Source organism: Phascolarctos cinereus, unplaced genomic scaffold (genome assembly GCF_003287225.1).
Source record: "Phascolarctos cinereus isolate Bilbo 61053 unplaced genomic scaffold, phaCin_HiC Scaffold_5;HRSCAF=322, whole genome shotgun sequence".
NCBI classification, from domain to species: Eukaryota; Metazoa; Chordata; class Mammalia; order Diprotodontia; family Phascolarctidae; genus Phascolarctos; species Phascolarctos cinereus.
Window position 1 is genome coordinate 16,946,682 of NW_027555958.1, and position 25,956 is coordinate 16,972,637.

General features: G+C 48.6%; 3 protein-coding genes across 3 annotated transcripts in view; 1 reads left to right on the forward strand and 2 right to left on the reverse strand.

Moving 5' to 3' along the window:
- Window positions 1-8,212, forward strand: part of ANKMY1 (ankyrin repeat and MYND domain containing 1) — a 149,803-nt gene extending 141,591 nt beyond the window's left edge. Inside the window, 2 exon segments of the mRNA XM_078154702.1 lie at window positions 1,121-1,269; window positions 7,941-8,212. Of these exon segments, the coding sequence (XP_078010828.1) occupies window positions 1,121-1,269; window positions 7,941-8,179 (388 nt within the window). The 3' untranslated portion in view covers window positions 8,180-8,212.
- Window positions 8,213-11,861: 3,649 nt separating this feature from the next.
- Window positions 11,862-24,361, reverse strand: LOC110221191 (glypican-1). Its single transcript, XM_021005584.2, has 7 exons — window positions 23,998-24,361; window positions 22,138-22,303; window positions 21,014-21,144; window positions 20,160-20,279; window positions 19,232-19,365; window positions 17,110-17,285; window positions 11,862-16,715 (listed from the first exon to the last, which is right to left on the reverse strand). Exons 1-7 carry the CDS (start codon window positions 24,139-24,141, stop codon window positions 16,495-16,497), a joined length of 1,092 nt encoding a protein of 363 aa, XP_020861243.2. The 5' UTR covers window positions 24,142-24,361; the 3' UTR covers window positions 11,862-16,494.
- The window catches only part of LOC144457604 (uncharacterized), a 191,428-nt gene continuing 189,772 nt past the window's right edge, over window positions 24,301-25,956 (reverse strand). Inside the window, exon 5 of the mRNA XM_078155434.1 lies at window positions 24,301-24,389. Coding sequence (XP_078011560.1) covers window positions 24,369-24,389 — 21 coding nt within the window. The 3' untranslated portion in view covers window positions 24,301-24,368. The remainder of the gene's footprint in view (window positions 24,390-25,956) is intronic.

Sequence of the window (25,956 nt, forward strand, 5' to 3'; positions counted from 1 at the left end):
CCATGTTGGAAGGGCTTCAAGAGGGAGCCCAACGATGGAGTATTTGTCTTCTGTTGTAGAAGCTCTCATGGTCCCTTGACTGCATCACAGAGTTGTTATAGTCTGCAGTGGTAGAGGAGATACTCACACTGATGCAACTTTGGATTTCTTGAAGTATTGAACGTGGTGGAGAGGACAGTGCTGGACTCGAGTCAGGAGGACCTAGGTTTAATCCTCCTAACTCCCCAATAGCCCTTGGACAAACAATTTAGCCTCCAAGCCTCTGTTTCTTTATAGGTGGCACAGTGGATAGAGAACTTGGCTTGGAGTCAGGAAGACTTGACTTTGAATGCAGCCCTGGACACTTACTATTTGTGTAACCTTGGGCAAGTCACTAAGCCTCTGTTTGCCTCAGTTTCCCCAACTGTAAAATGGGGATCATAGTACCTACATCCCAGGGTTATTGTCAGAATCAAATGAGACATTATTTGTGAAGTGCTTAGTAGAAATATCGGCTGTTATGATATGTCATCATTGTCATTATTATTATTATTATCTGTAAAATGGGGGAACTGACCTCTGAGTTCCCTTTCAGCTCTGGATCTCTGACCTTATGCACTTGAAAAAAATTTAAATATTAGATTTAAAGCTAGAAGGGACCTCAGAGGTCATCTGTCCAACCCTCTTATTATATACATGAAAAAATAGAGCCCCAGAGAAGTGAGGGGACTTATCCAGGGTCACACAGGTAATGAAAGGCAAAGTTGGGATTGAAATCCAGGTCCTTTTGACTCCAGAGCAAGTGTTCATTCCACCATCTCAGATCAAGTCAATATTTTTATTTTTATTTATTTAATTATTGACAGGCAATGGGGTTAAGTAACTTGCCCAGGGTCACACAGCTAGTAAGTGTGTCTGAGGCCAGATTTGAACTCAGGTCCTCCTAACTCCAGGGCCGGTGCTGTATCTACTGCACCACTTAGCTGCTCCTCAAGCCAATATTGTAAAAGTTTTTTTTTCCTCTAAAAAATGTAATATTAGGTGGTATGAAGATGACATTTGAAAGAAGGAAAGGGAAGTGAAAATGGATTCCAGATTCTTCTTCTGTTGACTGATGCAGGGATTTATTTCTTTCCCACAGGATACCCTTCTTCAAGTTTTGCTACCAGTGTGGTCGCTCCATAGGGGTACGGCTCACGCCGTGTCTTCGATGTTATGGAATTTTAACCTGTAGCAAACACTGTAAGGCAAAAGCCTGGAATGAGTCCCACAAACGAGAATGTGGCGCAGGTAAATTCCATCTTAGCAACCCCCTTAAATATATGCAGGGTGGGCTATGGGAGCACAATGTGGGTATCTGCAGTTTGGTTTCATTATTCATTCACCTTAATCTAAGGTTAAAGAAGAATGAGCTTAAGATACATTTTTTTTTAAATGAGCCACAGTTCAGGGTGGTCTGTGTTATGTAGTTGTTTCCTTATAGACATACATTTTTCAGCATCGTCAGACATTCTCATGTTGAAGATTGAGTTGTTAGAGCCATGGTGGCAAAAACATCCTGAACGTAAATTCAGATTAAGCTGATCCTCCACGGGCTTTTAACATCGTTGTGTAATGGACAGATGACGGGAAGCTAGGTCTGTGCCTCGGACTGGACACTGGATGCTGTTTGTGGCTGTTTGGTTCTAAAGGTATCTCCTGGCACATTGAGTATGAGCATGTTTGTCTTCCTTCCGGAGGCACTCATCTACACTGTGTGCTAATAGCAACTAGATAGAGCAGAAATTGAAACGACATGAGAAATACCTCTGTGGACAGTCCTGTTCTCCGAGTAAGGATCAAGAGTTTCTAACAGAACAAACGAAAGACGTTGGGAACAAAAAGGTTGTGAGGACTCATAAATGTCAAGAGGTCAATGAGTAGAATATGACATGGAGGAGAAAGTGAAGAGAGAATTCTGAACCGTTGACCCTATTCAACAGCATGAGCCTATTTTCCTAGCAAGTGGGTTCTGATTCCCTGAAGAGAGAAGCATCCAAGTCGAGATGGATCCACATCACAATTGAGTCTTTTCCCAAACTCTCTCTTGGCAAAGCTCCATCTTTTAACTCCATCTTTTAATGTGGATCACTTTCATAGTAACAAGAAAGAGGTGATGATCAAAGATACTCAAGCACCAGAAATTTGTCAGTTATTGCCACAGGCACCCTTATGTTGCTGGGAGAGAGCAAAGAAGGTTTCTGGCGCTTTGGGCGGACACTGTAAACCTACAGGAAGCCATGGACACGCAGGATGGGATGGCGTGCATGAGCTGTGGTCTCCATCATTGGATGGAACTTCCAAAGCAACAGGCTATCCACTTGAGTTTGAGTGATAGATGACAAGGATGGGGGAAAGGTGACTTGGAACATGCCTCAATTCAGTGCTTCAAGAATCTGTTTAATTTTTGCCTCTGGATCCTGAGTGCCCAGCACACAGTGGGAACTTAACAGATGCTTGCTGTTCTGTTCATTTGTTCATGTAGACATTGCCTTAAGTACACTCAACAAACCCTCCATGCCTTGGGAGATGGCTTCAGGAGTAGTTGTTCTTCTTGTGTCAACCTCCTTTCTCCTCCCTCCCCTCCCAAATAATCATCAACAGGTAGGCAGGGCGGCCTGCAGGGATGAAGGAAGGAGTGAGAAAGTCAGAGCTCATGCTGAAGTATAGAAGAAGAAACATTTTCCCCTCAGTAGGTTATTTAAAAGATGCCACATATCTTGAAAATGTTGCCCCTAAATAGTTTATAAAGCCATCCTTCTCTTTCAGGACAAAGAGGTAGGTCACAAGAAGATGAGCTAATATCAGGGACTCGTTTCTCCAAAGACTGCCCTGGGGCACTCCCATTCTCTTACACCCCCTTTGTCTGAGAAGGAGCCTTGATACTTGGAACAAAGCACCTGGGATGCTGCCAGATACTCATGTGTTAAAGGAAAATCCTGCTTCCTTTACTGCACAAATTTATAGGAGAGCAGAAAAAGACTTTCGGGGCCATCTAGCTCACCCCCCCATTTCACAAAGGATGAACCTGAGACTGTTTCTCCCCTCCTCCCCTCTCCTCCTCTCTCCCCCTCCTCCCCCCACTTTCTCTCTCTCCCCCTCTTCCCCCCTCTCCCCCCTCCCCCCCTTCTCTCTCTCCAGAACTTTTGGGTTACATCCTTTATTCCAAAAGCATTGGTCTCCAGACTTTAGAAGTGGCACTTTCAGGGGGGTGAAAACCACCTTTTCCATGTTAAAGGGATTCCCTTGTGTCCCTCCCTGTCATTATCTTAGAATGCTAATGGGAACACCAGCTTAGTCCATGGTCGGGTTTTGCCTTACCACCCCCTACGTGACTCTCATGGTCCCTGTCTGAAGGCAGAGGTCATGCAAACCTAAGCAGTTTGAGTTCATGGCAGCTCAGTCTTGGAGGAGGAAAGGACCCCAGAGGCCAATGATCTCTTATTTTACAGAGCATGGAATGAGGTCTCAGGAGAGTTAGGTGACTCTCCTAGGTCACACAGGAAAGTAAGTATCAGAGATAGGTTTTGAACGTGAACGTGGGTCCTCTGCCTGAAGACCCAGAACTCTCCGCTGTATCATTTCTCTGTCAACCTTCTGGCCTGCCTTTCCTGTTCATCTTCTCTTTCTTTCCTTCTACTATCCTGTCCTCTAATCTCGTTTTTTACAGAAGAGGAAACTGAAATCCAAAGAGTGGAAGAGACTTCACAGTATAAGATCCTAGAACTAGTGCTGTCCAACCTTCTCATTTTACAGAGTAGGAGACCAGATCCTAGAAAGGTTACGTAACCTGATCAAAGTCACCCAGTTGGTAAGTGTTAGAGGTAGGATTTGAACTCAGAACCTCTGACTCCAGAGCTGGTGTTCTCTCTACTGTATCCAGCCCTGTTTCCAAAGGCTCTGGATTGGCACCAGTTTTTCTTTATCCAGTTGTAGATAATCAGGACCTGCTTGAGCAATATTTTCTGTAGTTCACCTACATCCACTGTTTCCCTTCACCCCTTCTATGGTACAGAAACCTCATTCTTCCCACATGACGCCATGTCTGGTCTCCATAGCCTCTTTCTGGGCTGGCCTGCATGTCTCCCTCCTGATGGCTGCTAATGCCTTCCCTCCCAAGTCGCTTTACGTTTTAATTTGTATGAACCTTGTATATACAGACTTATGGAAGGGCGTGCTGTTCTCCCTAATAGAATGTCAGCTCCTTGAGTGATGTATGATGCTTAGCAAATAATAGGGACTTAATTAATACTTGCTAATTGATTATCAGTATAAATGACATTTGCCTCCCCCGACTCCCGGAATGTGAGCTCCTTGAGGGCAGGAACAGTTTCATTTTTGTCCTTGTATCCTACATAGTAGGTTCTTAATGAATGCTTGTCAATTGAGTGTAGAATGTGAGCTCTTTGGGGCTAAGTACTATATGTTTTTGTCCTTATAGCCTCACTACCTAGCATAGTGCCTGCCACATAGTAGGTGCTTAACGAGTGCTTGTCAATTGTCATGTATGTGTTGGTTTCCTCTGTGGAACGTAAGCTCCTTGAGGGCAGGGACTGTCTCATTTTTGTCCTTGAATCTTCATTACCTAGCATAGTGCCTGGCACACAGTAGATGCTTAATAAATGCTTTGTCAATTCCGTGTAAAATGTGAGCTCCTTGAGGGCGGATGTTATACATTTTGTCCTTGTATCCACTCTTTCCTATGCAGTCCTGCTGTGGAAATGGTTGGAATCCTGTTCTAACAACCCTTAGCTTCTTGGAAGCCCAGACTGGCAGGGAATGGAGTAGCAAGGCATCTGCATTATAAGCGTTAGGTTATTTTCCTCTGTCTGCTGTCAGACTTCCTGGAGGCAGGCTCTCTGCCTCTCCACCCCCACCCCCAATTTCCAAGCACGTTGTTGTTCATTGGCCATCTCCATGTGGACTTTCTTTGTCCATGTTCCAAAGATGGGGCTTCTCTCCACTTTTCCCTGTAGCTGACATAAGCAGTCTAGAAGCCAAGGTGTGCCACAGCTAGGCCAACATTGACATACCAGCAGAGTGCAGACAAGGCAGCTTTTTGATGGTGATTGGTGCAGGGACAGTGGTGGGCATTGAGGTCTGTTTAAAAATGGAAACCTAAAAATATTAGACCTGGAGCAAGCCTTAAGGTCATCTAGTGTCCAGTCCTTTCCTTTCCTAGAGGTTAGGCCATGCCAAGGTCATCCAGCAAGTTAGTGTCTTAGACAAAGTCAACATACTTTCAATTTTTAAACTGGGTGAGATTTATAACCCGTTTGATACTTCAGTAGACATTCATTGGATTGCAAGCACAGGATTTAGAACTGGAAGGGATCTTGGAGGCCATTTAGCCCAATGCCCTGCTTTTACTGTGAAGGAAACTGAGGCTGAGAGGGTAAGTGATCTGGGATCATAGAATCCTGGGCTTGGAGCTGAAAGGGACCTGGAGGCCGCACAGCCCAACCCCTTCCTGGGAGATTCATTAAAAGGTCACATGGAGCGAGCAGCAGAAGTAGGGTGTGACCCCAGGTCCTCTGACTTTAGAACCAGTGCCCTGTCCACTGTCCTAAGCTTGCCCAGGATCACCGGTGCTTAATGGCATAGCCAAGATTCAAACCCAGGTCCTGTAACTTCAAATTCTTTTTTTTTTTTCACAATATCTTTCTGCCTCTTCTTTTGACATATTCTCTGGTGTTTTCTGTCACAAATCTCTTTTGATCTGCCTTTTTCCCTAGCTTGGCTGCTGTTAAAATTGAGCTGCTGTTAAAATGCCAACCACTTATATCAAAGCTTAGATGGGGTATTCCATGCCCTGGGTCCTGACTCTCTGGCTGACCTCAGGTCCTCCTAACTAATACAGCTGAGAGTCAAAGGTACCTTCTGGGTACTGGGGAAAGCCCTTAAAGTTTTGCCCCTGCCTTAAAATCAGGGATTCTCAACTTTTTCTGTGTCATGGACCCCTTTGGTGGTTTGAAGAAGCCCAGGGAGCCCCTTTGCAGAATCCTGTTTTAAAACAATTGAAGGAAAAGCTAAATTTCAATGACAGGCTAGTGAAAATAGAGTTCATGCTCTCCCCATCCAAAGCTCATGGGCCCTAAAGTAAGAACTTTTGGCTTAGATCTTTTAGTGCTTGCTTCCTGCTGGACTCTGCCCTCGGGGTCATGATTAGCAGCTGATTGGCCCAGAAGGCCAGGACTCACTGGTTCCCAACACCATGTCTTCTTTAAAGCCTCCTATGCCAGAAATAGCTAGTGAGAAGATTCAGTTTGTAAAGACATCTCTGTTCTCTTGTTGACCTGAGTGGGTGGACACTATCCCAATTTCCCTGAATATTTGGAGTGTTGTGTTTTTCTTTCTTCAAAGCTCCAGCTAGAATTTCAGGCTTCAATGCAGAGTGTCCTAGGTTGGTTTGTGAGTCTAGTAAATAAGATGTTATTGCCGAGGCCCACAAGGGAAGCAGTGTCCTGCTTGCCGCTCAGCTCATGCTGTGAAACCTCAGATCCTTCCTCAGATTTCCTTAGAATACATAGATGTTATCCCTTAGCCCCGTCCTAATTCATCCTGCCTTATGTCACAGAATCACCAGATTTGAGAGTTGAAAGAGTCCTTAGTGGACATGTCATCTAGCCCATGCACGTAAAGGAGTGAATCCCTGTTACTGACACATGGCCCATGCTTGGCCATCCAGCCTCTGGTTGGAGACCTCCAGGTGGAAGGTCCTTCTGGGAGGCTGTCCATCATACTTTGGACAGCTCTCCTTAGGAAGGTTTTCCTCATGTCAACCCTATGTTGGCTTTTTTTTATGCCTTGTTTCCATACTGTCTCCTTAAATCAACTTTCTGTGGACCATTGTTGGTTATGTTTTCTTGGTAAAATGTGAGCTTGTTTAGGGCAGGAACAAATCCTCAGCATCTAGTATGTTGGGATACGGGAAGGGATTTTAATGGTCAAGGGAACTCACAGAGAAAACTCCCTCTACAAATGCAGGTTGGCACCTTTCCGACAATGGATCATCTTTGGGAATTGTCTAGATCTAGAATGTGCAGTGGTTAAATGACAGCTAGTGTGTTAGTGGTGGAACTTGAACCCAGGTCTTCCTGGTTCAGAGGCTATCCACTATACCACACTGCCTTTCTAATAAGCACATAGTAAGTGCTTACTAAGTACTTGTAGAATTGAACTGGATCTAAGACATCATGCCATCCTGAAATCAGTGTCACACAGCTGGCATCCCAGATTCTGTCTCCACTGATTTTGGCTCCCAGGTTTGGATACTGGGCACCTGTCTTTGGCCAGTGGCCCTGTAATTCACTGTGGTCAGTGTGAGATACAAATATGGGAACACTGAGCTTTGGGGGCTGTGGTGGTGGAGGGGGAGGATTTCAGATATTGAACACTAAGGTAAGAGTTTTGGTAGAGAGGTTAAGACAGTTTCTGAGTTGGACCATAGTGATGGGCTGCTCACCCAAGGACTAGAGAGCTACTAACTTGGAGAGACTTGGAGAGATCAGTGGAGGTTAGAAGGGTATGGTCCATGGGGTCTTGTAGAGTCAGACAGGACTGAACAATGAGAGCCAGCTATTATCATAGCCATTGTGTGGAGAGCCCTTGGATACACCCCTAACAGTTTTCCCCTCCATCTCCTGGGTCCCCCCTTACTTTTGATCCCAACCTAGGTCAGATTAGGAAGTCTAGTGATAGGGAATGCCCTCTATAGCACTAATACAGCTGCCCTGCCAGCCCTGCTTTCCGTCCTGAGCTTCCAGGGTAGGAGTTGCAGGGAAGCCAGGGAGAAAGGCCAAAAAGCCATTTTGTCAGAGAGGACAGAGCCTCCATGCTCTGGCCATCCATTCCCAGCCATAGGGGAAACACCACTCTGAGGAAGTAAGAGTTTGTTTTGTTTTGTTTTTTTTCTTTGACAGTAAAAGGGGAAACCTTTTTGACCAGTTCCAAAAGCAAGGAAGAGGTCAGGAAGGGAAAAGAAATGGCTTCGAAAGTCCTGAGAGATGTCAAGGGTCTAAACAGCAGCCCGAAAAGCGCAAAAAAAGACATTGACCTGAAGATGAAAAGCCTCTTGAAAACTGGAGCATTCACACAGCCAAAAGAGTGTCCTTCTCCCCCAAGCTCGCCCCCATACACGGAAAATTACAGTTTCAACTGATGTTCTGGTACTAAAGAAAAGTGTATGTGCTGAGTAGGCTTTGTGGCTATCCTTTCTGTCTAATGGGTGCATCGTCACAGATGGAGAGTGGCATGGATGGAGGCATGAACTGAAGGGGCCATAAGCCATTTCCATCTGACCTGATGTACAAAGAAGGGCTGGTGTTTCCTATTGGGAAGATGGCAAGGTGGCAGAGGATGTGTTTTCATGTTACGTTGTCTTTTTCTGGGTTAAGTCATGGTGAACTTGAGAGTCAGAGATGCCAGGTTCCACTGCTGGCTCTGCTGCTTCCTATCTAGGTGACAGTGGGCCTCAGTTTCCTCACTGGTAAAACAAGTGGGGTACCCCCTGGTGCCGTAGTGGTCCCCAGCCCCTTCATTTCTCTGGGTCTCTGTTTCTTCTGTACAGTGATCTCTGATTCTGTTATGACTTGCTTTGCTTCAGAAGAAGGGAGGGCAATATTTATCCTGACCTCAGAATTAGGAACTTACCCGCATGGCCCTTGCAGCCCCCATTCTCCTATATATCAGTGCCTCCTCAATGGTCATTGGCACCCGTGCCTAGGAGGGTTCACTCACTAAATTCTGATCAGGCACTTTCCAGACTTCTCTTATGCACACACCCAAACACAGCCTCTGAGTATGGTGTTCAGGATTGTGGTTATTTCAGAATGTTGTTGTTTCTTCTCTGACCCTTCACCTGGGGTCAAGAAGCCCTGGGAATACCACTCTGGAAAGAGCAATGGCTTTGGACACTTATTAACTCTGACACTTATTAATGATCTACTTGCTCTCCTTAAGACTCAGTTTCCTCATCTGTAAAATGGGGGTATTGGACTAGGTGGCTGCTGAGGTCTAGATCCTTCCACCAGTCTTTGTATCATAGGATTTTCAGTGCCCTCCCTTGCATGGTCCCCCTCCTTTGGACTGGTTCTAAGTTGCCAGTGGTCTCCCTAAAATGTGACGCCCATCACTGGGTGTGATACTTAAGTTGGGGTCTGACCAGGGCTGAATGTGGCAAGCCCATAACTTTCCTTCTTGTAGACGCTGGCATTGCCCCTGTTTGGTTTTGTGTTAGTGCAGTCTAAGATCACGTTAACACTCATGGAGGCTGCTGTCCATGAAAAACCCAAGGCTCCTCCACTGCCATTGAACCACTTTCCAAAGACGTTGCTACCAACCTCCATTTGTGCAGCTGGTTTCTGAGGTTGGATGCAGGATTTTACAAGTTACCTCTGTTAAATCTCACCTGGTTTAGTATAGTCCAGTTAATTCAGAATATTCAGCTTTTCAGCTGTTGTTTCTGCCATCCCTCCTAGCTAGGTGTTACTAATTTAATAATTGGGCCCTGCATTGGAGACAAACCCTTCAGATTGACATTGATTCCTTAATCACCAACTTCTGCATGTGATGAATTATTCAACAGAAGAACGCACTGGAGTATTGGGCCTGGGGCTGGGCACCGTGGTTTAAGAAGGGCATTGACAACTTGGACCAGGGCCAGAGGAGGGGGGGACCAGGCTATATAAAGACTGGTTGAAGGATCATGGAACAAGGAACTCAGAGACCATCTAGTCTAATATTCCTGTTTTACAGATGAGGAAACTGAGGCCCAGTGTGATCAAGGGAATAACTGATTCACTTGACCACCTAACTGTAATATCACTCAGGCCTCACCTCTCTATCTTATCCTCAAGGATAGCTTGAGGTTAGGTAAAAGCCTACATTATACTGACTTGTAGCAGTTCTATTAATATAGTTAGCTGCAGTGGGTCTTATCTGGGAGGTGTCAGGGGGTAAACTTGTGGGGGAAAAGATGGAAAGGATAGAAATCTGGAATGATTGGCTCTTGGTGAACCCCTGTGGGCGTGGGTCGGTGATCACAAGCTGTTCCTGTGACAAGCTGCTCTAGGATTTTGCCAGAGATTGGTTTTGAGCTCTTCAGCCCGTAGCCTGCGTGACCTATGCGTTATCTTCCCCTCCTGACAGTCGGCCCGCGTGCCCATCTCCAGTCCCAGGGCCTTTCTGCCGGTGTCTGTCAGCCCTGCCTGACAGCAGCTCAGGGAGCTGTAGCCGCCACATTCTCTCGGTACCCTGGGATGGATTTGTCAGGACGAGGTGACTGGGCTTGTTTGAGGTGTGCCGGGGGCACTCTGGGATCCTCTCCCTGTTGGGTTTCTTGGTTCCCTGTTAACCATTTTGGCCCTGTCCTTCCCATTCTGAAGATGATTTTTGTCGACTGAGAGAACAAGAAAATCGGGTTGACGTGCTTCGCCTCCTCCCCATGCTCCCCTTGTCCTGGTGTCCATCTCCCCGCAGCTCTGCTCTCTCCCTCATCCTCCACTTGTCCTAAAGATACAACCCTCCCTGCCCACCTTGTTTCTTTTGGGGGGGGCAGAGGGAGGAGGGAGCTGGAGAAGGATCAGACGATTTTTATATTTCTCTTAGCTTCCCACTTCTCAGGGCTGCTAACAATCATTATTCAGAGTTGTTAATTGTATTCAGCCTGGCTTCCAAAAAGGATGTCTCCATTTTCATGACAGTGAATGGGAGATATTTCTCCTGACTGTACCACCCTTTCAACACAATTACATCTAAGCATCTGTGCTGACATAGAAACCCTACTTAGTGAGTCTTGGCATGCTTTTGTGTGGCAATATTCCTAGTGTAGCCTTAACAGAAATAAATGCCGTAGCTATTGCTGACTTGTTCAAGGAGAAGAGGAGGTTGGGTGATGAGCCCAAGGTCGCAAGGCCTGGCATTGACAGGAGGTGACCTGGTGTAATGGAAAGAATGTTACCAACTGGAGAGTCGGAGGATCCGGGTTCAAATCCTACCTAATACTTAATGCCAGGTGACCTTGGGCAAGTCACTCTCCTTGGTTCTTAATTCTACTGTGCAGCATGTAATCTGAAGCAGATTTTTGTTGTTTATTGTTTTTCTTTTTTTTGTGAATGGGACAGTGTATTTGAAAATTAGGACCACCTTTGTGACCTTGGGCTAATCTCTTAACTTCCTGTGACCTCACTTTCCATTTCTGTAAAATGGAAGGGTTGGGTTAGATGGCTCCTAATGCCCCCTCCAGCTTTAGATGTATGATCCTAAGAACGTAGGGCCAGGGTGATCTGGAAAATGAGCTTTGATGATGCAACAACAGTGACTGTGTTTTAGCTTTGGTGCTTGAACTAGATGGTGCCAAAACCCCATGAAGGGTATTCACGCTCATGTAATGATTTATTCTTCTCGATTATAATGTAAACTCCTTGTGAATAGGGATTCTTTGTCTTTGTAAACCCCCACCCCATTGCAGGGCTTAAGAAGTGCTAATTTGATTACTGGTGATTGATCATGGATCTACCCAGTTTAAGGTCACGTCACCGCTTTTGAATGCCCCGTATGAGCACACAGTTAAGGTTCTGAGATACCAGCTGTGCTCTGTCCATCTCCGACCCCCTCCTCCCATTTGCCTTGCATCTGAGTCTTCCTACGTGCGCTGTCTCCCCCATTTAGAAAGTGAGCTCGTAGACAAGCAGGGATTCGTTCATTCAGAGCATGGAGCGAGTACACGGACATCAGCATGAGTGATATTTCCAGGTTTAACTCGAAAGCAGGAACAGTGAGGTCATGACCTCAGTGTCGTCACATGGCTGGGCAAACACAAAATAAGGCTTTGGAAACTCTGGTGAGAGGTTGTGGCACCGGCGTCCAGTAAGTCTCCAGCCTTTTTATTTATACAAGGATTCAAAGAACATATTCCACCTTCCAACAAACAGTGCGAGATAGTTACAGGTACCGTGGCAACAGAAAGAAATCTATAACTAATCGGCCAGCCTTGCCAGTGAGTGAAGTAAATCTTCATTTTGCAGAGAGAGAGAGATGCATTCTTTTTCAAAAGCAAAGGAATAATTTGGAGGCTTTTAACACATTTTTATTGAACTGTCCTTATCCCTTAGTAAGCCCACCAGAAAACAAAAGGTTTGTTATGTGACTTGTAAATGGTAAGCAACTGTGCCCTCAAATCCTCTTCTGACCCCTCCCCACCCCTTCATCCCAAATGTGACACATAGAAATTGTGGCTTTGAGCAGTGGTCAGAATGAACTCAGTGGCACCTGACTTTCCATTTTGGGGGATGGAAGTTTAAATTTAATTTATTTTAAATCACAATGAACTTCTCTCTCCGGTGGTCTCCTTTGCTAAGGTGGTAACAGCACTTTAACTTAAGGGCAAAAGTTTTATGTTTTTTGTCTGATCCCAAAGGCCTGTGGCCATGTGCAACTCAACCCACTTGGTGGAAACAGATAGTGTCCCAAAAGTTTTAGTTCAGTTTTAAGCTGTAATGATTATTAAAGTTTAGAATTGGTAAGACTTTTGGGACATACCACTGCTTGGATATATTTTTCCCAAATTATGTTGTGGACTGTGGAAGGATAGATATTGCATTTCTACCTCTTCTGTGGTGTCCCCTCATGGGGGACTGTCTTGGGCTAGGCTGCTTGCATGGGAAAAGGAATACAGCAAAACACCTGTTGTCATTACCCGGCATACAGTAAGTGCCTAATGAATGCTTGATGAATGATTTTAACGGCTGAGCACAAAAAGTGGATCTATTGACTGGATGCTGACTCTGGAGTCAGAAGACCTGGGTTGAAATCCCCCTCTCTGATGCTTACTCTCCATGTGACTTTGGGTGAGGCCTAAGACTCAGTTTCCTCATCTGTAAAGTGACATTGGACTAGATGGCCTCTGAACTCCTTCCCATCTCCTGAGCCTAACCTAACAAAGGCCAGAATCATGAGACACACTTTGTTGGGGCCTGTGGTTTACCTTCTCAGTGCGAGCTGTAACCTAACCAAGCAGTAATCTCATATCTTGCTTTGGGAGAGACCGGCCTGAAGGCAGTCTGTTCATTCATATATGGGGCCCTGGCTTTTGCATGACCAAAACCAGCTCCGGTTGGGTAATGAGATTTTCTGAGGTCCTAGAACCATAGCATATCATAGGTTCCAAATAGGAGGAAGGGAATCTTCTGGGAGGGGAGTGACTCTCCCAGAGGTGATGGAGAGTCTGCATACGGAGACCGTTGGTCTGGGATGCTGGTCTGGATGACTATCGAGATATCTCCCTGTTCTGTGACTCTCTGACCTCCCCAAGTGTTTGAGTGATGCTATTTTAATTTTTTAGCAAGACAGTGTCATGAAATGGAATTGTGGGAAAGGCAATGATAGGCAGCACTTTAGGGATTTTAACTTGTTCCCTGTGAAGTAGAGTGGAGGCCGAGAGGATTGCCCTGGACTGAAGGTCTGGGGACTTGAGATGTCCCCAACCTGCTGACTGTCAGTATTGGGTAAGCCTTGACCTGGTGGACGTGAGTCCTGAGACCAGCAAGGTCAGTCTGTGTTGTGAGAGGTGACAGGTGTGATCACAAAGAAATCCCTTCCCCTCTCTGGGACTTTGTTTTCCCCTCAGTCCAATGAGGGGATCAGGGCCCAGCTCTTCAACATGTGACCACAGGCCAGGTAAGGCCAACCTGAGCCTTTGAGCAAAAATATTTTTTTAGCTAAAAATCCAGTCTCCGTCATGTGCCACCCGTGTGACCTTAATCACTTTATCTCCCTGGGCCTCAGTTTTACTCAACTTTCAAATGAAAGGACAGGTCTAGATGAGGTCCCTTCCAGCTGTAAATCTGTTTTCTAAGCCATTGAGTTTCTAGTGCTCTAACGACTAGCTGTCCTGTTAGCTAGCATATTCATACCAATAACTAATGGTCACTAAATGAAGATTGATCATGTGACCCTCTAGGAGAACGTCTGAAGGTTCTTGTCCTGGATGGGCTGGAAGTCTCCCAGTTCTCAAAGTTTGTGAGTTTATAGCCACTTCCCCGCTTATCAGTAACAGTGGGTCCCATTTAAAAACCCTTGAGTAGGCAATCAGGTTTATTTTCCCCAGAGTAGTGGGAAAGATAAATGCTATCCCAAGGTAGGTGGAAGGGACCATTCTGCCTTAGGCATCTGGGTCCTGATGCCCTCTCAGGGCAAGGTCCTTTTTTTAAAGGAATGAAAAGGCCAGGATAACACTGCACCAAAATGGTGGTGGGTTGTAAACACAGTCCTTGGGAAGAATGGCTGCCTTCTGGGGCCTGAATGGGAAAACACAATCACTTGAGGGCCTAGAGCCTTGTGAATGGGGAAGGATGACAGATAGCACCAATGAGAATGCAGCATTAGGGATCCGATGGGCAGCGTTCTGCTTGTGCTTGAAGAAGGACTCCGTGAGGAGTCCTCTCCTCTGCAGCAATGGATGCTTGTAACGTTGCTTGGTAACACTGAGACTTCTCAAAAGTTCCTGGTCTACAGGGGCCCTGACTCAGAATGGCCATTAAACTCATCAGACTTTGTGAGGCTTGATTATTCAGGAGAGGCTGGGGGAAAATGAACGGGCTGGGCCTGTGATTTCATTAGTGTAGGGAATGCATCCGCTGATCTCTTAATTCTCAGTTTCTAGAACTGCCCAGGCATGTTGTGGTTACTACCCAAGGCCACGAAGTTTAGAAAAATGCCAGTATTTAGCACAGTGCCTGGCCCAGAATAGGCGCTTAAGAAATGCTTATTTATTGATGATTGGCTGAGGAATTCATAGGCAGGACTTGAATCCCCATTTTTCTGACTCCCAGGTCAGCTCTTTCACTCTCTCTCTATTATGTCTTCCTTGAAAGGAAAGTTCCTTGAAAAATAATTCCAAGAAAATGTTCTTAACGATGGAAATGGGACTTGGAGTATTGAAAAGTTTATGCAAGCCTATAAAAAACCCTTAACTGTAATAGCTAGCATTTTGGTTCTACCTTCCTGCCCCAACCTCTCCACAGAGGAAAAAAAAGAAAAAGGAAAAAATCTTCACAATATCAGACCAATGAGTAACATAATACAATTCCATCATGATTTCACTGGATAGGTCTTGTGGGGCTCTGTGTCACACTTGCAGGATAGGACTTGCTGACCCATGGATTCCCATGACCACCCTGGAGCCCTATGAAGGACAAGGTTCTGCCGATGGTAAATAGATATCTTTCTCTCTACATATGTTTAAACAAAAATAATAAAAGGAAAACTCAAAATCCGAGTTCCCACCTGACAAGTAAGAAGTTTTATGGAGTATCAGAACAACAGGACAAAGTAAAACCAAAATGATAACTTGAAGAGGATGCTTTGGTGTGGCCTAGAAGGCCAGCTGTCTTCTCGGGGTGGTTAAGAGCAGCTGACCCAGTGTGGGACCTGAGGAAAGGCTTCTGCCCCATGTGATCCCAGCTATGAAATGGAGGATGGGGCAGCTAGCGCTCCCAGGAAGCCAGGCAGAGATGCTGCTCTCTTCTGGGTCAGGCAATGAAAAAAGAATAGCCCCCAAATACAGTAATGGTGACATTTTCTCTAGCTCCCCCTGGACCCACTGGATTGGATCACAATATCACAAAGAACCATGATGTGTAAATAAAGCCTTTGACAGTCAGATTCATTGAGAAAAGGGCACTGGTTCCAGTTTAAAAAACCCCAAAATGAGGGGTTCTGATTACTCAGCAGCCTCATGTTTTTGTTCCGTGTCGTAAGCCATGGAAGTGTAGTTGTGGATTAGCGTTGGTTGAGATCTTGGGTAAATTTTGGAATCTCATGCAAAACATAAAATTCCCACTCCTGGGCACCTCAAGGGCAGGGAGCCATCAACTGCTTTAAAAACTAAGGAGAAAGACTTATTTCCTTGAGATCTTGAAGGCAGGATTTTGCATCGAGGCCCGGACTCAGGATAAGCTTGTGAACTGGTTCCCCACTTGAGGAGAGGCTGCTTGCAGGGACGCTGGAGGGAGGGAAGGCACAGGCGCTTGTCTTTCTCAAGGGGCAGTGACCTTTCAAACTCAGCCTTCTAGTCATCTCTCCCATGATTGGCCTCCCTCTACTGCTGGACATTCGGGCTATTATGTGTTACACAGCATCACCGCTGCTGCTCGCCCGTGTTCCAACGACAGATCCTTTGGGGGAAGCGTCATCTTCCCGTCAACCAGAGAGCCTCGTGAAGCCCCCCCGGAAAAGAATGAAATTAAAAAACAGAAAAACCAAAACAAACAAACAAACAACCAGGTGTGGCCACTGGCCCTCGAGTCAGAGCGGCTGAAGGCTCCTGCCTGGGTCCGGGGCCATGGTCACTCTCAGTCACCGACCTTCCCCTTGAGCTCAAGTGCGTTTTTGCCGTCTGCCAAGATGAATCAAATATCGTCTGTCCGTTTTGGCAAAGGCCGGCCTCGGCCGTAGTCCCTTTTGCTGGCAGGGTGGTTATCGCCCTAGGGACCATGCTGCAGCAAGGGCTAGGGTGAGGAGGAGGAGGAGGAGGGAGGAAGGCTGGGTGCAACCTGGGGCACCACTCCCATCATGCTCTGACTGCTTGGGGATGGCGTGGGTCTCTGGCTGCCTCGTGCTCTGACTTTTGCTCAGTCTTTTCCCACAGACCTCATCCAGACAGCCATCGCCGCTCCCTGAGCCACTGATGTCATCGCCTGTAAAAGGAGGCAGGGGAGTGAGGGAGGCAGGAGCCCTGAGCCCTTTTCCCTCTGGACATCAGTGCTAGGTTGGGAGTCAGCAGGGTCAAGGTTAGAGCCAAGCCCACCTTCGACACTCACTAGTGTGACCTGTCTGGACCTCACTTTTCACCCCTGTAAAAAGAGGGGCTGGACCCAATGACCTCTCGGGTTTCTTTCCGCTTTAGATCCAGCTGACACTCCACCCCCCCCCCAATTTTAGGGACTCCTCCCACTTCTCAGGTGGCACCATGTCAAGGCTTGCTCCACACTGACCCTCTTGGGGTAGAGTATGACAAAGGCTGACATCCCCTCAGGTTCTCAGGCCTGGGACCCCACCTTCTCCCGTCCTGAGCCCCGACCTCTGACTCACTGGTGTCCTGGAAGTCGATGTCATTGCCATTGTAGGCATTGCGCAAGCGATTGGTCATGATCTTGAGCTGCATAATCTGTTGCCGGATGGTCATGTCGGGCTTGGTGATGTCTACCTCCACCTCGGGATTGTTGATCTGACTGGCGAGGCCGTCACCCATCACCTCAGGGAGGTACCTGTCGGGCACAGGGGACACACACACCACCTCTTTACGCCTGTTCTGATTTTGCCCTTTGTCCCATTTCATTCTCTAGCCATCACCCTGTGTTGTAGCTAGCTGGCACTGTGGATCAAAGGTAGGCCCTCAAGTCCTGAAGAGCTGAATTCCAATCCTGCCTCATTCATTTATTAGCTGAACCGCCTCGGACAGGTCACTTTTAGCCTCAGTTTCCTCATCTGTTAAGTGGGGATGATGATAACAGCATCAACCTTAAAGGGCTGTTGTGAGGATCAAATTAAATATATGTAATGCTCTTAGCATTTATATTGCATTTTAAGGTTTGCAAACTATTATTATTAGCCCAACACATTTGGTTATGTGTTCCCCTGGTCCCCCTGGCTACAAATGCCTTTCTTTCTAGGGCTACCCTCCATCTACTCTGTATCTCTCTGTATGCGATGTCTCCCCCATGAGAATGTAAACTTCTTGAGGGGAGGGATGGTTTTTCTTTTCTTTGCACCCCTGGCTGGATCATATCTTTCTCGTGCCTAGCGCCATGTTCTTCAGTGGGCACTGGAGGTGATGAAGTATGGCCACGTCTGAACCCTGCCTTCCTGAAAGGGAAGGGAGGAAGGGGACATATACCACTTAGAGTCACCAGAGGGATCCTTCCTGTGTGCTCAGTGAGATGAGAGGCGAGGACCTTTTGTGACTCTTGACAGCTTGAAGGGGGCTCTGAAGCCCAGAGCTTTAGTGACTTGTCCAAGGTCTCATGGCTGTAGGAGAAGAGGGATTCAAACTCGGGTCATCTGGGAGCAAGTGCAGCCTCCTCTGTGCTGATGCATAGCCGCCTGTCTATCTAACACCTTGACCTTAACAGATGAGGAAAATTGGGCCCAGAGGTTGCCTCGATTTAGACCCGGAAGGGGGCTTAGAAACCACCCTGTCCAGCTGGATCATTGTATAAAGGAGGACACTGAGGCCACGAGTGGCCTGCCCAAAGTCCAGGATTTCAGTGGCAGTCACGTGACCCTAAACTGAGCGCTCTAAAGAATCTATGATCATGCAGCCAAAGGCTGTGGGACGGGGTTCAGGCCTCAAAAGGGGGTCACGCACATGCCCTTTGACCTAGATATACCATCTGTGCAAAATACAGTCACAACGGCTCTGTTTGTGGCAGGCAAGAACTAGCCAGATTGGTGGCACGTGAACATAGGAACGTTGTGCCGTGAGAAATGATGGCCTAGGCAATTTCACTGGGGAGATGTTGATGACCCCACGCACAGCACAGCTGGGAAGACAATGGATGTGATGACCTCGCAGAGAGAAACAACTTGGGAAGACCTGAAGACCCTGATCACTGCAGAGAGAAACCAGGGGGCCGGAGGAACGCAGAGGAGAAACGTCCCTCACCTCCCCATGGACTGAGGGATGAATGTAACATGCAGACAGAGGCCGTGTTCGGATGTGGCTCATGGGGGAAACTGCTCTGGACTTTGCCACTATGTATTGAGTGATTTGTTTTCTTTTTGTTTGCTCAATGAGGTGAGGGTGGTGGGAGGGAAGATTAGTAAAAAATACTAACAGAAAAAGGAAGGAATGGGCTATTCTCCTTCCATTCTCCCTGCTTTATCCCAGCCCAGGGTTTGGATAGAAGATGCAGGACACGGGTGATAAAGAGGAGGGAAGAAGAAAGAATATGAAGTGGGGGGCAGCACAGTGGATAGAGTAGTGGCCCTGGAGTCAGGAGGACCTGAGTTCAAATCTGGCCTCAGACACTTGACACTTACTAGCTGTGTGACCCAGGGCAACTCACTTAACCCTGACTGCCTCCCCAAAACAAAGGAAAAAAGCAGAAAGTGATGGGGCAGAAGGGCAGAGGCAGGTCCCAGGAAGGTCAGGAGAGCTGCAGTCCGTGTAGCTAAGGGTTTTTTGGATGGGGGAGGGCGGTCTGCTCCTCACCGCCCTTTGGTCATTCCATTCCAGCAGCGCTCGTCCAAGGCTGAGCTCATGGCCACCTTCTCCGTGCACAGGACTCCAGGGAGACTGACCCAGAAGTCTCGGACATCCCGGAGCTGGGTTTTGGCTTCTGAGACCTAAGGAGAGGCACAGGAGAGGCAGTAGGAGGCCCCGGGGGCAGTCTGAACAGTGGGGTGGGATCAAGCCTGAAGAGAATGAATTTCTCAGCCTGGGGCCTGGTCTTGCCCAAGAAGTACCCAGAATGCAACAGTGGCCCACAGCAGGTGCTTAATAAAGGCTTGATTGCAAGTAAGAAGGAAGGCAGGAAGGAAATAAGCATTTATTAAGCACCTACCATGTGCCAGGAACTGTACTGAGCTGCTCTAAAAATATTAACTCATCTGAACCTCAGAACCACCCTAGAGGTAGGTGCTATTATTATCACCCCCATTTTACAGACGAGGAAACTGAGGCAGACAGTGGTTAAGTGACTTGCCTAGGGTCAGCCAAGTACCCATTTAGCTATAGTGAAGAAGGCTGCGTGTTATAGTGGATAAAGGGCTGGACTCAGGAAGACCTAGATTCAAATCCCACCATAGACATTTATTAGCTAAGTGACTGGACAAGTCTCTTTACCTTTCTGGGCCTCAGTTTCCTCATCTGTAAAATGGGGATGATAATGGCCCCTTCCTCCCAGGACTGTGGTGAGGATCAAATAAGATAATCTACGTAAAAGTGCTTTTTGCAAATCTCAAAAGTATTTTGTAAATGCTCACTCTGATTATCTCTGTTATCATCGTTGGAAGTGAGCTTTGAGTGATGGCTGGAAGTGCTGCCATCTTTCTTTGTTGGACTACCCAGCATGTCCGAGGTCAGGTTCGTCGTGGGGCTGCCCATGTGGTCTGGCACTCGGGGTGGGGGAGGTACTTACCAGTTTCTCCAGCCCAACCCCCGAGGGCTTCTCCTCTGCGACAGGCTTCCCTCGCCGTCTCTTTTCTTCTCCGCCGGGGGCCTTGCCGCTCACTCTGGGATTTCCACAGCCTTGAAAAACCTAGAGAAAACCCCACAAAGAGGTGAGGAGATGTCCCACGGTTACTCCTTCTCCCACTCCATCACTGCCTCTCTTTTGATGTAATTGCCCAACTCTCTGCTAGGCTCCCTGAGGGGACACAAGTGAGGGAGGGCATTCTGGACTTGGCTTTGAAGGGACCTCTGAGACCATCTGGTCCCACCTCCTTATTTAACAGATGAGGAAACTGAGGCTCTGGGGAGTGATTCCTGGAGGCAGCACCTCTGCTTTTCCTCTGCACATCCTGCCTTACACCAGTAGAGGTGGATGCACAGGCCCAGACTGGGACTTTATGGGGTAGTGAGAACTCCCAGTGTGGAAACATTCTCTCCGGGCACCCATCAGCAATTCTGGTGTTACCAGACTTCTGATGTCGGTGTTAGTGTGCCTGGTGACCCCCCTCTGCCAATGCCCATCAGCCCATTCTGACCACTGTGGGCGGTAAGGGGGCTGCCTCGGGGGGGGGGGACTGAGACCTCCCAAGGGCGTATAATCAGCCTGCCTCTTGTGGCCCATTCTGGAGGAAGGAAATTGTGTTTTTCTGATCATCTGTGTACATGGTGCTCTGGGGGGAGGCGTGACCATGCCGAGCGCCATCTTTGTCCTTGGAACCCTCAATGTATATCCATGTGGGTGTGGCCTGGTGGGGCCTGAACCCAGACCAGCCTTTCCCTGTACCCTTCCCTTCTGATCCCTCCATGGGCAGGCATCCCCACCTTGGCTGTGAGTGTGTCCTTGTTGTCCTGGAGGGCGGTGATGGCCTCTGAGATCCGAACGTGGATTGTCCCCATTGTACTCTCCACGCTCGTCTGGCCATCGAACTTGTCAGCCACAAGCAGCATGGAGTCTGTGGGGGAACACATCCGAGGCGTCAGTGGGGGAGCTTATGCTCTGCCAGGATCCCTACACGTTCTCTTAGGGCGTGAGGAAATAAGGAACCTAATGAGAGCGCGGTCTTTAACCTGGGGGATCTGTGAACTTGGATGGGGTAAAAAAGGACATCTTTATTTTCACCCACCTTTGGTTTCCTTTGTAATCCTGTGTATTCAAAGTAGTTAAAAACATTATTCTGAGGAGACCCTAAGCTTCATGAGATTGCTAAGGGGGGTGGAGACACACACCCCACAGGCTCTCTGTCTTGTGACTTGGCTCCAGGTCAGAGAGCCTAATGGGCAGGGGACAAACACAGCTCTTCAGTAGGCATGGGGCCATGCTGGGCTTTGGACCTTCCTCCGAAGATGGCAGCATCTCCCCTGCGGCCCCAAAGAACAGCCTAAGAAGAGGATCCTCTGGGTCAATCAGAGACCAGGGCCTGGAAGGAGGTGCTGCAGGTCTCAAATGAATGGGACCCAAAAAAAAAGCCAGACCCAGGCAAGTTAAAGCCTGCCTTGCCGTCCCCCATTTCTTGTTCTCCTAAGTAAACATCACCCCCTTAATCTATACTCAGCACACATACTGTCAATGCCAGATATGTGCCTAGTCCTATCCTCAGTGATACTCTGTTGGGGGCAGGGGGCAGGAGCCATGGTTGGGGAAACTGAGGCAGGGGAAGGTTTTTTTTCAAAGAGGGCTCTAGGAACCCCTTATCCTTGTGATCTAGGATACAGCCCAGCTCGGTCTCATTTCCTATGTGGGCATAAAAGGCAGCCTGGAATAATGGGGTGGGATGAGATGGAGCTGGGGAGTGAAGGTCCAGCGGAAGGGACTCCAGGGGCCCGGGTAGCAGGGAAGATGGAGGTGCCCGTGGAACCTGGGGAGTATAGTGCGGTCTCATGTCAGGGTAAGAGAACAGCATGAAGGGCCAGGAGGGGATGATCAGGGCTACAACAAGTGGTCTCACCCAGCAGGTTCCTCCATTCGGTGTCCAGGTCAGCCTGGTTGGCCAGGCAGCCCTTCATCACGTTCCGGCAATAGCCAGAACATGGCTGGGGGCTCTGGACGCCCAGGCAGTGGGAGCAGTAGAGCAACTTCATGATGGCCCGAGAGCACTCCTGGCCCAGGGGGACCTGCAAGCAGAAGGGCAGGGTCACCATCACCCAGTGGACCCTAGGTGCCTGACCAGACTGTGCATGAATCAAGGAGTGTTATCCGGCTATCAGACAGACACTGGAGGGAAGGGTGGGAGGATTTGGGTGAGGGCCCAGGGGCAGGTACGTAATGGGTCCAGACAAACTGGAGTTACTGCGTGCTCTGGGTCTCTACTTCCCTCTCCCACTTCCTGGCTGACCTCCAGATGGGCCTGTCAGGGCTGGGCCAAGTGCCCATGGCTAGTCCCAGGAGACCTAGACAGGGAGGACAGATGCTCTAGGTATGGCACATCAACCATGGTGCCGCTTAGGGACTCATGTCACAATAGGTGCTGAAGGGAGGAGAAACAGGGGCCCTCTTTGACCACTGTTGTCCCAGCTGCTCAGCCAGGGAGGTGGGGACATACACCCATCCTTGCCTGGCCTCCTCCCTTCATGGGGAAACAGAGGGTTAGCACACAAGCGAAATCGTCTCCACCGGTTCTTCTGTGTCCAAAGGGGCTAGCAGCCCACACCGACTGGCCTTTCTGAGAAGTCCTACAAATCCCAGGACAGATAATGAGCGTTTCCACAGCCGGTGAAAATGAAGTAAGCATTTTGTAAGCACCTGTGTTAGGCACAGATGATTCAAAGACAAAAATGAAATGGGTCCTGTCCTCAAATACATTCCATTGGGATGATAAAAAGTCAGGCCTCAGTTTCCTCATCTGTAAGAAGGATTTGGGTTAGGTCTGACCTCAGAGGGCCCCTCTGCTTCCAGATCTATGATGTTATGATTCATTTGCCCTTTTCTGGGCCTCAGTTTCCTTATCTGTAAAAGGAGGGAGAGGTGACCTCTGAGGTTCCTGCCAGCTCCAAATCTCTGGTTCTGAGTTACCCACTGGGAGAGGTCCCCAGATTGACACAATGATACCTTCCAGGGTGACCAATTATCATCAGGCTTTACTTTCTCCTCTGCCTTCTTTTTCTAGATTGGCCATGTGCATATTCTTCTCTTTTTTTACCCCAACTGGGATCACATTAATATAGTAAACTCCCCCACCGAAGGAAGTGGGGACTTGTTGTCTGGGCTTCTGATACCCAGCTGGGGTCATAGAGGCAGCACTCAAACCCAGGGCTTTCTGACTCTGAGAACACCTCTATCCACTATAGCACACTCCCAAGCTGTAAAAATGGGGGGTTGTTTGGATTCAGTAACTTCTAAGGTGCCTCATGAAGACATCTCCTCTGGGAATTGTGTGGCATGCTGGGAGGGTCAGGGACTGGCCCAGAGCCCCACAGCCAGGATGGCCGACTCTCTCTCCACACTCCCACGCTGCCCTTATGACAGTAATGGGATGATAATGGTGAATATCTGGTAATAAAGTCTTCCATAGGTGCCTCACTGGGGTTAGGAGAGGATTCCAGGCTCCCCAACAAGGGCAGCCGTGGTGACACTGTGCCTGGTTCTGTATTCTCCATGTTGCACTGAGGATTGCCACTGATGAATGGAAGCTCTCCGAAGGCAGGGCCCATCACACTTCAGGCCATGTGCCTGGCACACAGGAGGTGCTTAATAAATGCTTGCTGATTCACTGATGTGCATGGCGCTTTTTTTTTTTTAACAGACGGGGTGTAGGACCTGTGAGGACAGGGGTGGGGGAGGGTGCTTGGCACCTGTGTTGGGCACTCACCTGGGACACCTTCCTCACCACGTCAATGGCCACGCCCAGGCCCTGCACGAAGGAGCGCACTGCTACGAAGGCCCTGGTGGCCCGGAGCTTGAGCTCCCTGGGCGCCTCACCGAAGGGCTTGTAGGCTTCCGCCTGCTTGCCCATGCAGTCCAGGTACTCGTCTGGCAGCACATACTGGGGGTGCAGCTGCTTGAAGAGCCGCTCCAGCAGGCGCGCCCAGAATTCGGCCAGCGCCTCTTCCAGATTGATGTTGGACCCCCGGTAATAGCGGCGGAGCTCTGAGTACAGGTCCCTGAAGAGCCGCGAGTTCTGGCTGTACAAGTCCCCGTGGGCGCCGGGGAATGTGTCCTGGAGCGCCCGCTCCGACCTGTTCAGCAAGTCCTGGAAATGACCTTCAAGGGAAAGAGAGGGCAGAGGGGTCACGTGAAGGAGCAGGGGACCAAACCCAGGTCCACCTCAACCCACCAAGGCCTCAGCAGACCCAGTGAGTCCACACCCAATTCATGGAGTCCACACCAGACACCCTCATCCCCAGGCCACTCAGTAACCACAGGTCATAACATCAGAGACAGTGCTAGAAAGGATCTCACAGGCCAACTAGACCAACCCCCCCATTTTATAAAAGAGGAAACTGAGGGCCAGGGAGGTTTAAAGAATCAGGCATGTTTGAACCTGGGCCCTCTGACTCTGCAACCTGCCCTCTTTCCTCTAGTCCCATGTGACTGAACACACGGGCTAGGGGAAGGGAAGGGGACTGTAGAGCCTGAGCTATGCACCTAGGCCAGGGTCAGTAATTGCCAGATGACATAGGCTGTTGGGTATCTTCTGACGTCGTGGCAGGGCAGTGAGACTGCCACATGGGGGCCATCCAGAAGGCAGCTTCCCCAGGCCCTGGGTCCCTCATTCCTTATGGCCTCCAGGTGTAAACCACAACACCAGAGTCCCCACCCTTGGGAAGAGATAGCCGACCATTTTCCAGTTAACCCACTAGGCTGGGCAGCAAAGTCCCACAAAAAGGGGAGAGCGACAGCACACACCCAACCGAGATCCCCGCCCTGCTGTCTCCCAAACCACTACCGCCATGGTGCCCGGCCACACCCACCAGTCCCACTGAACTCCAGCCTGCTGGGGCTCACTCCTACAGTCTTTGCAAATGGAGGCCTTGTATCAGCTGGTCTTCTCCAAGTGCCCAGGCCTGAGACTCCCTTTAAACAGCCTGACCCCTGTGTAACCAGGGAGAACGGTCAATGAATCAATGTCTAGACCCACCACGGCTGTTGGAAAGACGATGCAGTCCTCTTCACACAGTCCCTCCCTGGGCTCTTCAGCCCTCACTGCCCACCCCTCTGTCCTCCTGAAGCTAAGCTGCACAGAAATGACTCTTCCTTTACTGTTGGTGGGGATGCTCCTGGCCCTGCCCCTCTGCCTCCGTCCCTGGCTGACCCTGTGCCGGCTGGGCTGCTCCTCACATCCGCCTCTTAGAATCTCTGGTTTCCTTCTAGACTGTTCTGCATAAAGCTTCTCCTAATTTCTGCTCCTCCCCTGGCCCTGATCACCTCACCCAAGCTACTGGTACCAGCTTTGTATGTGCCTATACATTCACCCGTTATATCCTCCTGGGAAGATAAGCTCCTCAAAGTCAAGTCTGTTTTTATTTTTGTTACCGTATCTCCAGTGTTTAGCCGTGTGCCTGGCACATAGCAGGTACTTCTGTTAGTGGACTGACTGATGCACACAAACTGCTCTCTGTCTGGACACTGACTGTCCTTGGGCTATCGTAAACCTGCTCGTCTTCCTTGGATTAAAGGGGAGGCTCCCCGTGATGCAATCAGTCTAGGGCCTAGACTCCCAATATGGTAGAACTGTGGCCCCCAAGAAGTCCTGATTCTGAAAGGTGGAAGGGTGAGGGAGGGCACTGGCCGTACCCAGAAAGAGAAACCAGGAGCTTGGGAGGCAGAG

Coding starts and splice junctions, on each gene's coding strand:
- LOC110221191 (XM_021005584.2), bottom strand. CDS start 24,141: ATGGGCAAGCAGGCGGAAGCCTACAAGCCCTTCGGTGAGGCGCCCAGG. Junction 22,304..23,997: donor TGGTGAGGAAGGTGTCCCAG/GTGAGTGCCCAA, acceptor TTCTGCTTGCAG/GTCCCCCTGGGCCAGGAGTG. Junction 17,286..19,231: donor AATGGAATGACCAAAGGGCG/GTGAGGAGCAGA, acceptor TGTGCCCGACAG/GTACCTCCCTGAGGTGATGG.